This window comes from Geotrypetes seraphini, chromosome 2 (genome assembly GCF_902459505.1).
Source record: "Geotrypetes seraphini chromosome 2, aGeoSer1.1, whole genome shotgun sequence".
Classification (NCBI taxonomy): domain Eukaryota; kingdom Metazoa; phylum Chordata; class Amphibia; order Gymnophiona; family Dermophiidae; genus Geotrypetes; species Geotrypetes seraphini.
Window position 1 is genome coordinate 268,202,240 of NC_047085.1, and position 16,329 is coordinate 268,218,568.

The window sequence follows — 16,329 nt, forward strand, 5'->3', positions numbered from 1 at the left end:
TATGCTTTCTACTAGACAGTCAAAAAGGGTGAAGAGCCTTGGGTACAGCAGGTGGCTGAGGCTTCTGCTGCTTCTGAGGATGTTGCCTCTTGACAGGCTGACAAATGGAAGGAGTCTGCTTCGGTGGGAAACGCCATTGGTAAATCAGAGGAGGGCGAGGAGGAGCCGGCTTCGGGCGGAGAATGGATGCAAAAAGACTTCTCGTGGTCCGAAAGCTTCTTGGTTGCAGCCTCTATAGAGTCATCAAAGAGGTCATTGCCAGCGCAAGGAACATTAGCTAGCCGGTCCTGCAAGTTAGGATCCATGTCAATGGTACGGAGCCACGCCAGACGCCGCGTGGCCACCGAGCAAGCACTAGCTCGAGCAGACAGCTCAAAAGCATCATAGGAGGACTGAAGAAGCTGCAGCCGAAGTTGGGACAAGGATGCAAGGTCTTCCTGATATTCAAAATGCGCATGAGAATCCAGATAAGGCATGAACTTTTGAAGGATGGAGAGAAAGAACTCAAAATAGGTGATGAAATGAAAATTATAGTTGAGGACTCTGGAGGTCATCATGGAGTTTTGGTAGATGCGACGACCAAATCTGTCCATCGTTTTGCCTTCCCTGCCCGGAGGAACAGTGGCATACACCTGGGAAGGATGAGATCTTTTTAAAGAAGACTCAACCAGAAGGGATTGATGAGACAATTGAGCACTGTCAAACCTCTTGTGATGAACAGTCCTGTATCTGGAATCCAATTTGCCTGGAACAGCTGGAATGGAATAAGGAGTTTCCAGACAGCAAACAAAGGTTTGATCCAAAAGCTTGTGGAGAGGAAGCTTGAGGGATTCAGCAGGAGGTTAAGGAAGATGCATGGTCTCGAGATACTCCTTGGAAAACTTAGATCCAGTGTCAAGTTGAATATCCAAATCAGCTGCCATCTGACGCAGAAAAGATGAAAAAGACAGCTGATCTACCATAGCCTGGCCTCGAGAGGGACTCGAGGATGTCGAGGCGGCTTGCTCCAATGAAGAAGGAGACCTGGATGGAGAAAAAGAACTCACCGGGTCTTCGAGATCCATAAGCGGAAGGGTCGAAGCAGGCGGTGGGAAATATTGAAGAAAAGGCTGCTTCCGATGAGGCGAGGCATGCCTGGATGAATGCTTCGAAGAATGCCTCGATCGATGAAGCGAGCTGTGCCTCGAAGCAGGCCTCGACAATCGAGGAGAGTATGTCCCCGCCAAAGCCCCCAGAGAATGGATAGGGCTGGAGGCTGTGGAACAAAGCAGAGGAGGCTGAGTGGAAGAACCTCGAGGTACTCGCAAAGACTCTGCTCCTTGCATCGAGTATACGGGTTCCAATGAAGGCATGGGCAAAGACTCTGCTCCTTGCGATGCATGCCGCGATGCCAGACCAGACACTCGCAGAGACTCTGCTCCCTGTAGAGAGTGTACGTACGACTGAGGCACAGGAGGCGGCTCGACCTCGCGGGAGACCTCCGCATGCCCAGGCTGGATTTGTGAGAGAGGCTTCGGCCCCATGGTAGTAAAGAGCTGAATGAATTGCTTCTCCAATAAGGTCTGGAACGAAGTTGGCAAGGATGGATCCGCATCTCCAAAGGGACCACCTGCACGGGCTTCGTTCTCCCTCGAGGCAGTATGAGAGTGCTTGGACTTAGAAGCCTTGGGCACTTTAAACACCACGGGGGAATGGGCTGCTGTGCTAGCTGACATGAAGAGACAGAGGAAGGCACCACAGCAGGCGTCGAAGACATAGCCAGTACAAACGAGGCAAGTTTGATGAGGCTCGGAGCAGAAACTGTGGAAGCCTGGAGAGCATTGGATGATGTCGAGGGCGAAGCACCCTTCAAGGACGAAAGCTCCATCGAAGACTCCATGCTGAAAAGCTGCTCCCACAGGATGCAACGACGCTTGAAAGCACAAGACGTAAGTGTTGAGCAAGGCCAGCACGATTTTGGGAGATGTTGAGGCCCGAGACACCGAAGACAGCATCAATGAGGGTCCATCAGAGAAATTGCGCGCTGGCACTTGGAACACTTTTTAAAACCAGTTTCAGGCCAGGACATAGGCTGAAAAAGCTCCGCCGCAAGATCGAAGCCGCAGGGTTGCGGCCACGTGGCCTGCCCGGTCGAACGAACGGAATAATTTTTTTTTTTTTTTTTTTAAACAAGAAAATAACGATGAAACACTGCGTTTCTGAGAAAAAATAACCCAAAACCGCGGACAAAAGAAGGCACAAGTGAAAACACTTCACATAGAGAGTTGAAGATGGACTTCTTGGCTCCGCGGAAAAGTAAGAACTGAGGAGACATGCCCTGTGCTGGGCGGGAAGGCACTCGCGCATGCGCGGTGCGGGCGACTTGAAACTTTGAGTTTCTTCAAGCAAGTCTGCTTGTGAGGCGTCCGCATTGGGGCTCTGTTGGATCATGTCACCCACTTGTGAGAATACCTGCCTGCTTGTCCTGGGCTAACACGGGCCGTGTTGGGTCCATACCACAATTCTTTTACTGTGTTGCCTATGTACTGCATTGTGTATACTACAATTGGTTGAATTAAAGACTATTAAGATCATCGGTTCCACAGTTGTTTTCCTTGTTTTTGAGGCCTCTTAATACACCATCGCATGATGCTACAACAGCACACAGTCAACAACCTTCAACCAAATCGGTCTTTTTGATCTCCCACCTTGACCTCAACGAGATTCTCTCATACCCAATCACAGCGTCTTCAATCTTTCATCCTCATCTATCCCCAAGTCTCCCTCTCTCAATTCCATTGTCTTTATTCTCTCATCCACCTAATCCACCAGTCCACCCTTTATTCCTAGATACTAAAAACTCCAACTCCCTATCCACCTAAAGATCAGTTACCCTTCTAAACTTCCAGCCACCAGGAGCTCCCTAAAGTCCCTTCTCTCATCCCTCCCTCATCTAGTGGTTTGTTTCTTCCCTGAACAAATGATCCACAAGTTTGAGCAGTGCAGTGCAAGCAGTGGTCTTAAGATCTTGAGTCTTGAGAGACCAGAGTGGGATTTCCCAAACCACATGGGAGCTGTAAACTAGAAAATGACACAGGGACTAATCTGTTCCCATCCCCATTATCGCAAGTTCTGTCCCTATCCCTAGTTGAGGACAGAACACATGGAGATGGGATGGGGATGAGAAAAAATTTGTCCCCATGTCATTCTCTACTTGTCCCCATGTCATACTCTACTTCTAAACTGGAGACAAATCCTTATGCACTATAATGCAAAGTGACTATATAAAAAATAGTGCAAAAACATTAAAATTGTTTTTGGCCATTTTTAGATGTTCTGCGCTTTTTTTTTTTTTTTGTAAAATGCATATTTTTGCAGTCTCTTTACAAAACAGTACATTTCACAGTAGTAAACTTCATGAAAGTCCACTTCACAAAAGTTAGCATAAATTTTGCATAAATGATCTGGCGTGAAGCAAATCATATCATTAATATCATCAAAGAATGGAAAAATTATCCGAATGAAGAAAACAAGAAGCAACATAAGCACTGGCAAGTTAGATGCAAAGCACTGATAAAGGCAGCTAAAAGAGACTATGAAGAGAAACTTGTCATAGACAAAAACCAGTGACTTTGAGGGAATCTGTGTGATTTTTAGATCACCAAGGAGCAGAAGGGACACTGTAAGAGGATAAGGCCATAGCAGAGAGACTAAATGAATTCTTTGCTTCGGTCTTAAAAGAAATGGTTTTCAAGGGTGACGATGCAAAGGAAGTGAAAGAAAAAACTCTGTGAACTTGAAAGATGTACTGAGCCAAACTGACAAGTTAGTGCACACATGTCAAACATAAGGCCTGGGGGCCGAATCTGACCATTCAGCCCCAGTCCCAGTGGCGCTCCAAGCACCTGTACCTTTTCTAATTCTGTTATGTCTTTTTTGAGATGTGGCGACCAGAATTACCCACAATATTCAAGGTGCAGCCATACAGTGGAACGATACAGGGGCATTAAAAGACTCATCTTTTCCATTCCAGCGATGCTCCAAGCCCTTCACCACGCTGTCTCGGTATCCATTTGCAGGCAGAAGGACCCAGACCCAGTGTAAAAGCTAGGTTGGAGCAGGGTGCACCACACAGTGCCCAAACACAACACAGGTGTCTGAGGGTGAGGAAGGATCTATACTTCTACTAAGTATCTTAATACAAATTTGACCCGCGACTTAGCCTGTGTTTTAGATTTTGGCCCCTTATGTGATTGGGTTTGACACCCCTGAGTTAGAGTATTAAATCACCTGGACAGGAAGGTACACACCCCATGGCACTGAAATAACTCAAATATGAAACTGCTGATCTGCTGCTAGTGATTGTAACCTGTCATTAAAATCATCCACATTCCCTGAAGATTGGAGGGTGGTCAAAGTAAAGCCAATTTTTAAAAAGGGTTCAAGAGATGATCCAGGTAATTACAGACCGGTTAAGCCTGACTTCAATTCTGGGCAAGATAGTGGAAACTATTATAAAAAATAAAATTACGGAACATGTACACAAAAGTGGTTTAGTGAGTAAGAATCAGCATGAGGAATGTGATGATGCAGCAGCTGGTCACAATCCAGAATTATCTTATCCACTTAGTATTTAGATCTCTAACATATCTCCCCTGACATATCTTCTTCAGGCTCAAGAGCCCTAACCGCTTTAGCCTGTCCTCATAGGGAAGTCATCCCATTTCCTTTATCATTTTTGTCGCCCTTCTCTGGACCTTTTCTAATTCAGTTATATCTTTTTTGAGATGTAGCGACCAGAATTACACACAATATTCAAGGTGCAGCCATACAATGGAACGATACAGGGGCATTAAAACACTCATCTTTTCCATTCCTTTCTTGATTAATTCCCAACATTCTATTTGCTTTCTTAGCTGCCGCTGCACAATGAACTTGGAGGGAAAATATTTCTTCACTCAATATGTAATTAAACTCTGGACTTCATTGAGGAGAATGTGGTGAAAGCAGTTAGCTTAGCAGAGTTTAAAAAACGTTTGAATAATTTACTAAAACAAAAGTTCATAAGTAATTATTGAGATGGGGTGGGGAAATCCACTGCTTATTCCTATAATAAGCAGCAAAAAATCTGTTTTACTCCTCGGGCTCTTGTCAGTATGGCCACTGTTGGAAACAGAATACTGGACTTGATGGACCTTTGGTCTGTCCCAGTATGGCAACTCTTACGTTCTTAACACTCCTGCTGCTTGGCTACTAACTGCAGTCTTCTCAGGTGGTAGGCTGTACACAAATTCTGCCACACTATTTACAATGTGAGAACCTCTTTGGTGTTGGTGATGCCAATGCCCTAGTGCTCCTTGCACTGTGCCTCAAAGTGAGCCAATGTTGGTGCTTCTTGGTCTCTGTCCAACGCACCACATCAGACTACCTCAAAACAAATAAGGATTATGTCAAATCTCAATGAGTCCTCAGTGCTGGATTCAAGGATGATCAGCTCTGATGGGTGCTGCCGACACTCGATGTCGAGGCAGGCAGAGACCTCCTGAATGTCAAAGCATCCCCGTGTCTGCAGCTCTCAGGGCCATGGGGACAGATTCTTTTAATGCCAAAATTGATGAACCAGACTTCTCAGCACCAAAAACACTTTTATGCTGCTCTCAACTCGATTTTTCTCTTGGACATCTTATGACAGGCAGTGTTTCCCCAATAGCAAAACAGCGGCAACATGACTGTGACCCCAAGCATGTCAAACACCAATTATGGGTACTGGTTTTCAATACAGTCTTGGCACACCAGTTGCACCTTTTAAAATGTACAAAAGCTTTTTGGATATTTAAGTCTTAGTGATATAGGGGGCCTACTCACTCACACAACATCACACAGAGAAGAACAGCAGTGAAAGTTAAGCAAGCTGCCTTCCATGTCCAGTTCAGCTAGGGTCCCAATGTACCACCTACAACTGCTCCCCAACAAAACCCTGGAGGAAATAGGAGACTCACCAATCCCTCAGCCCAACATTAAACAACTTCATTTCAGATTTTAACCACGGAGATGCCTTGCAAGCCACTGCCCTAGAAGGAGAACCAGGGAGCTCAAAACTGCTTGACTAGACCAGCACATACCACTATCTTCTGGAGACAGGACAAACTAGCAAGATACCTAATGACACAGCTCTTATCAGCAGTGATGATGTCAATGCAAAGCTATCTTCTGTCCACCATCTATACAATTGTGGGTATCTATATGATCTTGCCACACTGACAGCAATTTTTTTTAAGTTACTTGAAACCTTTTTATGAACATACTAAGTGAAATTAAAAACAATTTGATTAAAAAAAAAAAAAGGCTCAAGCTAGGATCATAAAGCTTCCAAAAAAGAAAAAGCAAATAAGAATTTTTTTTTTTAAACCCAACCCAACAAAACCAAACTTAAAATACACTTATATCTCCATGAGAGAGAGAGAAAGATGAATATGAATATGTCTGACCAGGTCTGCAGAAAAAAAAAAAACCCTGTTCCTATACAACTACACAAGATAAGAACTTGCATGCATGTGTGATAGGGCCTTTCAACTGTTCCACAACATTTTTTTAGCTGAAGAGGCTTTTTCTTGCATGGGTTTTATTGGATTATATCACTCATTTGTGAAGACTTGATATCCTGTTTATCTTTGGAGAAAACTATGTTCATAGTAACTGCCTTTAGCTCATTAGGTGCCCTCCACACTGGCTCTGAGCAATGAAGTCTCTAGCAATTACAACTGTGAAACAAATTTACAAATGTGACAAGAATCTCAATGCTATATATAAAATCAATGTCTATTGAGCTGAAATCTAGGTTTATAAACTCTCTGACCAGTGTCTGTCTTAAACGTTAACTCAGAACTTACCAATGCCATGGGCTTTAAGGGCTTCTTCAACCTGGTTTGATCATGACAATTTTTTCCACAGGAAGAAAAATATGGGGAAAGAAATTAAAAAGAAGAGTAAGTGTTAATCTTCATTCATAATATAAACACTTGCATCCACCAAAACCTGACTAGAATGGGCAATCCCTGTGCAGGCATTTCCAGTATAAAACACACATACTGGCACTTTCTCAGTAAATTTTAGTAGGCAATGCTGTTGCATAAACACTGTCTCAGGACAGGTATACACATAAAATTAAACTTCTGCTCTAAAAAATGTCCCTCTCCAAAAAGATGTAGCTCCTGGGTAATATGAGGTCACAAATATTTCTTCATGGAAGTTATTCTACTGGTTGCTAAATGATGAAATATAAATTTTCCTTTGGAACACTGGTTCTCAACAAAGTCTTTGGCACTCACATAGTCAGGTTTTTCAAGACACCCACAATGAATATGCATGATACAGTTGCACACAATGGGGGTACTGCATACAAATTTGTCACATACATATTCATTTTGGATATCCTAAAAAACTGACTAAGCTAAATATGTCCCAAGGAATGGTTAGAAACAGGGTGTATAAAAATCAATGCTTTCTTTTTAAAAATGGGTTTTTATTTTAATATAATTTTTTTTAATTTAAATTGGATATTTTTAAATTAAATGCTTTTTTTGAGAAAACTTATCTAAAGAGTTTTTTTCTATTTAAGAAACATCATAGTCCAAAAGATATTCATCAATAAACAAGGATTAGTTTTTAATTATGAAGCATGAGGCTGTATATTCATGCAATGTTTAAATTTTTTGGTAAACGAATTCCATTAATCTATTCATAATGTCACAGGCAATTTTTTCATCAAGAAGATATCACAGATGCTTGGTTTTGCATTTCTCAAAAACGTGAATCTGAGTCTGGAGAGATAACATGCTTCTTAACAGCAAAAATGTTATAAAATATACAAAGTTGAGAAAAAGATCTTAGCCCCATTGTTCCTTTGCAAATCTATGTACACAAAATCAAACCATAACCTCTTAAGTACTGTTTATATATCATCACAAGGAGTTAAGTGTGAGGAGGGAGGAGCGAGGAGCAAGCAGCAAAAATGAAAAAAGTAAAACCTTTTGGACAGAATACTCCACAAGTCTTGGGATCATTGTGTGTATATAGCCTGAAGTAGAGAATGACACGGAGAAATAATTTGTCCCCGTCTCTACCCAATCAGCTTGTAATCATCCCTGTTCTGTCATCGCAAGCTCGGTCCCCGTCCACACATATATTTTAATGAGACCCATAATTCCAAACTTAGCTAGACTTTCTAGGCATACAAAGGTTGAAGGTGTTTATTTTTTAAAGAGGCTTTATTTCCAGTTGCATTTTTTTTAATTAAATGATCAACTTATTATACAAATAGAATTATAGTTTTGTTTGTCACCAATATTGATTCAGGTGGCGGCAGCGGTGACATTATACAATATCTACATCCAGCTGCTGCGCACGCAGCTCCTGAGCACTGACGGCTGTCATTGGGCAAGTGACCAGTGTGGAAAGGGGTGGGAGAAAAACATGCTACAAAGTGGCAGCAGGCAGCTCGTGCGTTTACTCCATAATTTTCTCTTTAACAAACAGCCGGAGGCGAGCCTTGAAGTTGCTTGCAGCTGCTGGAAAGTACTCCTCTGATGCAACTAGAAACGAAGTTGGCCGGACAGATGGGTCCCAAGCCTGGCAGGCCGGCCATCCTCAGAATGGCGGACCTTAGGGCCTGATTGGCCCAGGCACCTCAAGCCCCGCACACAGGAGCCTTAGGCACCTGGACCAACCGGAATATGCCCAGTTTCCTTAGGCCCCCACATGGGCCTATCCCAGCCCATGTGCCTAAGGCCCCACCCACAGGAGGGGCCTAAGGAAACTGGGCCAATTCCGGTTTGCTCAGGTGCCTAAGGTCTCTCCTGCGGGTGGGGTTTAAGGTGCCTGGGCCAATTAGGCCCTAAGGCCCGCCATTCTCAGGATTGAAGGCCTGCTGGACGGATGGGCTTGGGACCCGTCCATCCATCCAAGTTTTTTAAGGTAAAAGGGGGTGTTGCGGGAGGGGTGGGGTGTTGCGGGGTTGGCAGGAGGTCTTGCAGGTGTTTGGGGGGCCGATCAGGTTCTCGGGGTGTGACCCAGCAGTTGTAAGCCCGACCAAAGCTCTAGAGAAAGTAAAAACCTCCAGGGTTAAACTAGAAACCCGGCAGGGAAAGTCCAGGATCTTGAAAGATGAAGGTGAGGAAGATAATATGAATCGCCACCAGGGGAGCTCTAGAGGTCCCTGGTCGTCAGCTGACACTGCTAGGTCAGGCCACGCCCCGAGAGTAGAAAAGCCAACAGTGGCTTTCAAACAAAGCAACAGGTTAGGGAGGAAGTTTGAGCCTTGCCTCCCTAGGGTTCTTCCCAAGCCAAACAGGGTCAATTGTCCTGTCCCTATGGAATGGAGTGAGACTGACACAGCCGAGGACTTATCCAGGCTCAGTGAAGAGCCTATGGAGTTTGAAGAAGTCTGTGCTGATGTGGGAATTGATTACCCTGAAAGAATGCAGGTGGACTTAGCCGGTTGCCACAAACTGTGAGTGAGATTTCCAGTGAAATGGTTGGGTAGTGTTTTGGTTTTGTTCTCTAAATCACTAGTTGGAATTATTGTGGAAAAGCTTGGAGAAGCAGGGAGAGGTTTTGCTTCCAGCTGGGAGGGAAATTTGTAAAGCTGTTTTTTTGGGCTTTAAATTGCAAAACCTAGGGCTTTCTCCCTATTTCCTGGCAGTTGTCACAAACCTGCCAGAGGCTTGATTTTTGTTTGAAACACTGTAGTATTGTTAAACAGTGCATTGGACTGTGTTTTGGTCTACTACCCAAATGACTTGAGTGAATTTTGAGACTGACCAAGAGAAGCTGAATTTTCAGCCTGAGTTTATGTTGAACTTTATTTTGTCCTATTTTTTTCGGATCTTTTTCCTGGACTGTTCCTTTGGCTGCTGACATTGATATCACTGCTGATGAACTGCTTACCTGTATATTGAACCATAGTAAAGCTGAATGTTGTTTCACCCGTTTGGTTAAGTTTTTTTTTATTTTGAATATTAACTCCAGTCCAGCCTGCAGGATGACTCCATGTCGGGTCACACGAAAAGTGAACTGTGTTTGTAGTCACCTGTATCTTTGCCTAGCCTATGCTAGGTTAAAGTGGTGACCACAGGGGGCAGTCGGGGGGGGGGGGGGGGCTGCGTCGGGGCAGGAGGGCTTAGGAGCCCTCCTGCCTGTATCTTAGTGGGGACAAGGGGTAGGGGGGGCACCAGGGCAGGAGGGGTTGGGCTCCCTTCTGCCCACATCATTTCGGGCAGGGGGGTGGACGCCAGGCAGGAGGGGTTGGGCTCCCTCCTGCCCCAGCCAATCGCAAGGCTGCGTTGGAGCAGGAAGGGTTGAGCTCCCTCCTGCCCGATCTTGACCGGGGGGGGGGGGGGGGTTTAGATCGCAGGAGAGATTGGCTATCTCTCCTGCTGCAATAGCGATCCCAAGTGCCACATTTAGTGGCACTTCATAGTATCGCTATCGCAGCAGGGGAGATAAGCCATCTCTCCTGCCGCGATCATTGCTGGGGGGGTGTATTGTATAACCAGTGTTGATTTTGGCAGACACTGGTTATAGAATCCAGCTTTTAGGCGAAAGACTGGCTCCTCCTTCACCTAAAAGGCCTGGCTTTGGGCGTTCAGGAGTTAGGCTTATTTTTGGTTTATTATATGTTGTAAGTGTAGATGTAGTGGTGGTCTGGGCGTTTAAACAGCTGAACGTAGAGGTAGGCCATTATTTTTTTTTTTAAACTCCTTTTGGACGTTTTTTTTTTTTTTTAGAATGGACATTTTCCTGCTTCTACTTTCATAGTTTAGTGCCTAGGCCAAAAGGGGACTTAGTTTTTTTATTATGCCCCTCAACGCATCCTGAGGGAGTGAGGAATTCTGCACTTGCAGAATTTCACCAGGAGTAAAAGTTCAGAATAATACTGAAATAATTTTCTAAACATGACCCTTGAATTCATAAAAATTAGTTTACCTTCTTGTGTTTAAATCCAAGGAAGTGGGTTTGCAAATTTAATGCAGATGCACAGGATATTTTGCAAATCTAAATAAAAAAAGACACACTACAGTTTAATCTTTACTTCAAGGACATACAATTCAACTTTACTTTTAATTGAAAACAGTTTATTATAGTCATCCTCATTTTAAAGCAATATTTTTAGAAATAATTATTTGCTACATTTATAAACCATTTATAAGCAGTGTACTAAAAACCAGAACTGTCCCCGCGGGATAGCTTCTTTAGCAAAAAACATGCTCTTTCAAATGATATTTTAAAAAACAAACAAACAACAAAAAACGACACAGAGATATTTGAATCTGTAAAACAGTGAAAATTTGCAAAAATGCATAAAGCCATTTTGGGGGTATGGTCATATCTTCAGCTTCGCTTGACTGTAAAAGCTCATATTGTAAAGAGGTGGGGGCGGCTTTTGACCAGTATCTTCAGTATAATGATAACGAAACAGAGATCCCATATTATGGGATGCTCTGAAGGTGGTGATCCGGAGAGTTATTTGTTAAATGGGGAGCTCATCGTAAGCGGGAGCGAATGCAGCTATCTTTGTCCTTGAGAGAGAAATTGTCGAACCTGGGGAGCTTACATCAGAGACACCAGGATCCTCATATTTATGAGCAACTTTTAAAGCTGGGAGCCAAGCTCTCTATTTTACAGATGGAAGAATTGGATTTTCTATGATCTAGATCCCTCCAAACGATGTACGAGTATAATAATAGAATGGGTTTGAGATTGGCTCGGTTTATTAAGCTTTGGTAAGCTCGGACGGCTATTACGTATTCGGGACTCAGCTGGGTTGGAAAATCATACAGGTAGGGCTATTTGACAGAAGTTTCTGTCTTACTATTCTGAACTTTATAGCAACACTCATATGAGCTGAGCTCGTCCCCTGTTGTCTTATTAGGACGTGGTACATCTTCCTAGGCTGTCTCCTTCAGATTCAGAGCTCCTTAATGAGCCCATTTCACTGGGAGAAGTTGTGGGGGTTGTCTGGTATGTGAAGGCTGGGAAATCACTGGGACTAGATGGGTACACCAGCCAGTTTTATAAATAGTTTTGTGATATCTTAGCTCCTTTGCTTGTGCAGGTAGCCAATGGCGTGCAAGGGGGGTAACTCTTTGCATTCGTCCATGGGAGAAGTGGATATTTCTATCTTACTTAAGCCTGGGAAGGACCCACTGGGTTGTGGAGCATATTGGCCCATATCGCTCTTGAACACTGATGCAAAAATTCTAGCAAAAGTGTTAGCTTTTTGATTGGGCAAGATGTTACCTACTTTAGTTCATATGGATCAATCTGGATTTATCCAACATTGTCAGGTTCATGATAACATTAGGCAGACGTTGCACTTGTTATGAGCGGTGAGCCAGTCCTCGGACAAGACTGCTTTCTTGACTATAGATGCAGAGAAAGCGTTCGACCGGGTGGGTTGAGAGTTTCTTTGACAGGTGATGGAGGGGATGGGTTTGGGTTCTTTATTTTCTTGCTTGGGTGCAGGCATTTTATAGGGCACCTCGAGCGACTATTCGCATTAATGGGGGCTATATGGATTTTTTCACTATTGCTCGGGGAACTTGGCAAGGCTGTCCACTATCCCCCCCTTCTCTTTGCCATCTCAATGGAACCTTTAGCTATTTGGATACGGGAGCATTTGGACTTGCGGGAGGGTTTGGGTGGGGGGATGTGGACCATCGGATATTTTACTATATATGTGGGATCTGGAGGTCTCTATCTATTTTAATTGAGCTTTTATTGAGGTTTGGGGAAGTGTCGGGATTCAAAGTAAATATGGACAAGTCGGAGATGTTGAGGGTTACCTTGGGTGATGATGTTGTTCAACAGCTAACTGCGCTTTACCCATTCCACTGGGTTTCTGGGGCCATACGATATTTGGGGATCTGATTATCAAGTGACCTATCCCAATTATAGGATTTGAATTATGCCAAAATAGTTCAGCAGATTCGAGGTGATTTACAGTAGTGGAATGGGCTATGGGTGTCTTGGAGGGGCAGAACAGCTGTTCTCAAAAAGAATGTTTTACCCCGCTTACTCTTTTTGTTTCAAACTTTACCAATTCCTGTCCCATCTTTGATACTGCATCAATTAGATTCTTTTTTTTTTTTTTCCATTTATTTGGCAGGGGAGACCTCCATGTATCTCCCGACAGGGCGTACGGGCCGCCAGGTCGGATTGGGGTCGCACTCTTCTTTTTTTTTTTTTTTTTTAATTCTTTATTCATTTTCATATTTTACATCAAGTGCACAAAATATTGAATTACAACAAATGAATACACAATATCACTTTTATATCTACTACATAAAATTCTAAGCATATTTTTATCCCTTCTCCCACCCCCCACCCTTCAAGTACTTTCCAATCACCTTATACACATTATATACCATATTATAACATGTTATGTACAATTATTTTCATTACCCACCCCTCCATATGTGCCATAAAGAAGACAACGAAAAAAGAAAAGAAGAAGAGAAATCCTACTATTCATTCATTACAATATTTTGTCAATGGCCCCCATATTTTTATAAATTTAGTATATGTCCCTCTTTGTATTGCTATTGCTCTTTCCATTTTGAATATATGACATATTGTATTCCACCAAAATGTATAATTAAGGTTACTATGATTCTTCCAATTGTTGGTTATATGCTGAATGGCAACCCCTGTCATGACTAATAAAAGCTTGTTATTTTCTGGTGAAATTTGACTTTTTTTCCTCATCATCATTCCAAATAACACAGTATCATATGATAGGGCTACATGGTTTTCCATCAATGTATTAATTTGTGGTCAAATTGCATTCCAAAAACTTTTAATGTGGGGACAATGACACAGTAAATCAGGGGTGCCTACCAACAATAAAATTTTAAAAAAACACAACGCACACTGTACGCATAGAAAATGTTAATCATTATTCCTATTCCAGGGTTTTCAAAGAGGTCAAAGCAGATGACTCTATGCACTATCACTTCAGTAACAACCATACAAAAATAGACAAATATACTCCCTCCCTTTTTACTAAACCACGTTAGCAGTTTTTAGCGCAGGGAGCTGCGCTGAATGCCCAGCGCTGCTCTCGACACTCCTAGGCTCCCTGCGCTAAAAACCTCTATTGCGGTTTAGTAAAAGGGGACCTTAGTGTAAAATATAGACAGCAGATATAAATTCAGACACATTTTGATCACAAAATTTAAAATAAAATCATTTTCCCTACCTTGTCTGGTGATTTCATGAGTCTCTGGTTGCACTTTCTTCTTCTGACTGTGCATACAATCTTTCTTCCCTTCTTTTAGCCTGTATGCTTCTTCTCCTCCAGACCTCATTTCTTCCCCCAACTTTTCCTTCCTCTTCCCTGCCCTTTCTTTCTCTCTGCCTCCCTTTCATTTTTTTCTGTTTCTCTTCTTTCCTTCTGTCTCCCTGCCTGCCATTTTTCTTTCTTTCTCCCTGCCCTCCCCCAAGCCACTGCCACTGCCATTGCCATCGGGGACCAGGACCCAAACGCCACCAATAACAGGCCCCAAGCTCTCCCTGCTTCGGCCAACCAGCATTCCTCTCCCTGACGTCAATTCTGCCATCGGGAAGAGGAAGGCTGATCAGCCCAAGATCGCGATCGACCTATTAGGGGAAATGCTGCCGGGTCCTGCCTTCGCGGAAACAGAAAGTAGGCAGGACCCGGCAGGAAGAAGAACAAATGCTTGTCTCCCGCATTAGCCCGTAGCGAACGCTTGCTTCAGGGCTCTCAACATGTGCGCGCCGGCTTCCCTTCTCCCCTCCCCCCCCCGGACATAACTTCCGGTTTCGGAGGGAAGAGAAGAGAAGCCGGCACGCACATGTTGAGAGCCCTGAAGCAAGCGTTCGCTACGGGCTAATGCGGGAGACAAGCATTTGTTCTTCTTCCTGCCGGGTCCTGCCTACTTTCTGTTTCCGCGAAGGCAGGACCCGGTTTTTTGTTCAGCAGCGGCAGATGACAGCTGGGCGGATCGCCCAGCTAAAAGGCCCTAGGGAGAAAGAAAACTGGAGAGGAAGGCTGATCGGCCCGTAGATCAGGACGGCAACACGAGTCTATCACAGAGCCCGGGATAGGCTCCGCGATCGACTCGCGTTGCCTTCCTGAGCTACTGGTCGATCGCGATCGACGCGTTGGGCACCCCTGCAGTAAATGATCCAATGTCCCAGGTTCCAGATTACAGTGCCAGCATTTATTGGACTTGGAACTATCTAATTTTTGCAAACGTGTAGGGGTCCAAAACACTCTATGTAACAAAAATAACCAAGTTTGTCCCATAGATGCTGACACTGTACATCTCATTCTCCAAGACCAAATTAGTGGCCATTGAGATGCAGTAATTTGGTGCTTAATCTCAATGCTCCAAATGTCTCTTAGACCATTTTTTGGTTTTTTATTCAAATATCCAGATATTAATTTATACCACAAAGCGGCTTGATGCCCTTGGAAATCTGCTTGGAAACATAAGAACTCTAAACTATATTGATTATTCAATGTTTTCCATTCAGGGAACCCAACCTGAATGGCCTGCTTCAATTTTGCAACCATTTAAAACTTTGTGTTTTACTAAGACCAAATCTATGTTGCAATTGTGAAAACTCCAGCAGTTTACCTTCTGAAATAACATCATTTAGAGACTGAATGCCTGCAATAATCCAGTTCTTCCAAAGGATTTGAGCTCCGCCAATTTTAATCTTGGAGTTTATCCATAAAGACTGATTAGTTGACTTGTTTATTGGGATAGGTGTTAATTTACTAATAAACCTCAATGTTTTCCAAGTATCCATTAATATCTTATTTTCCTTGTATCTTCTAGGCATGTTGATACTTGGAAGATGAACTAAATTTAGGGGAAACATAAGGCGTCATTCCAAATATAACCAATCCGGTGCATTATCTATAAGTTCTGGGAGGATCCAATACATACCCTGACGTAAAATATAGGCTTGATGATACCTATAAAAATTTGGAAAATTTACCCCTCCCTCCTTAATTGATTTTTGCAAAGTTACTAAAGCTATTCTAGGTATTTTACCAAGCCAAAGAAATTTCGTTAAAATGCTATTAAGCTTTTTATAAAAGGACCCCTGAAAATAAATAGGTATCATACTCATTTGGTAGCAAACTACAGGCAACATCATCATTTTAATAGTTTGAACTCTCCCCCACCAAGAGAGATGTAAAGGGTTCCATTGCTCACATAACTCCGTAACTTTTTTTAATACAAATTTTTCACTTTCTTTTACTGTATCTTCAATTGTATTTTTAACTTGAATGCCAAGATATTTAAATCCTTCTTC

At 43.2% G+C, this 16,329-nt stretch overlaps 1 protein-coding gene across 5 annotated transcripts in view; it reads right to left on the reverse strand.

The window, feature by feature from the left end:
• LOC117353556 (nuclear factor of activated T-cells 5-like) overlaps positions 1-16,329 on the reverse strand; it is a 281,088-nt gene that overhangs the window by 250,973 nt on the left and 13,786 nt on the right. For all 5 annotated transcript variants that reach the window (XM_033929614.1, XM_033929613.1, XM_033929615.1 and 2 more), the window contains exons 3-4: positions 10,963-11,031; positions 6,870-6,900 (exon numbers count right to left, since the gene is read on the reverse strand). In XM_033929614.1, the coding sequence (XP_033785505.1) occupies positions 6,870-6,900; positions 10,963-11,031 (100 nt within the window). The remainder of the gene's footprint in view (positions 1-6,869; positions 6,901-10,962; positions 11,032-16,329) is intronic.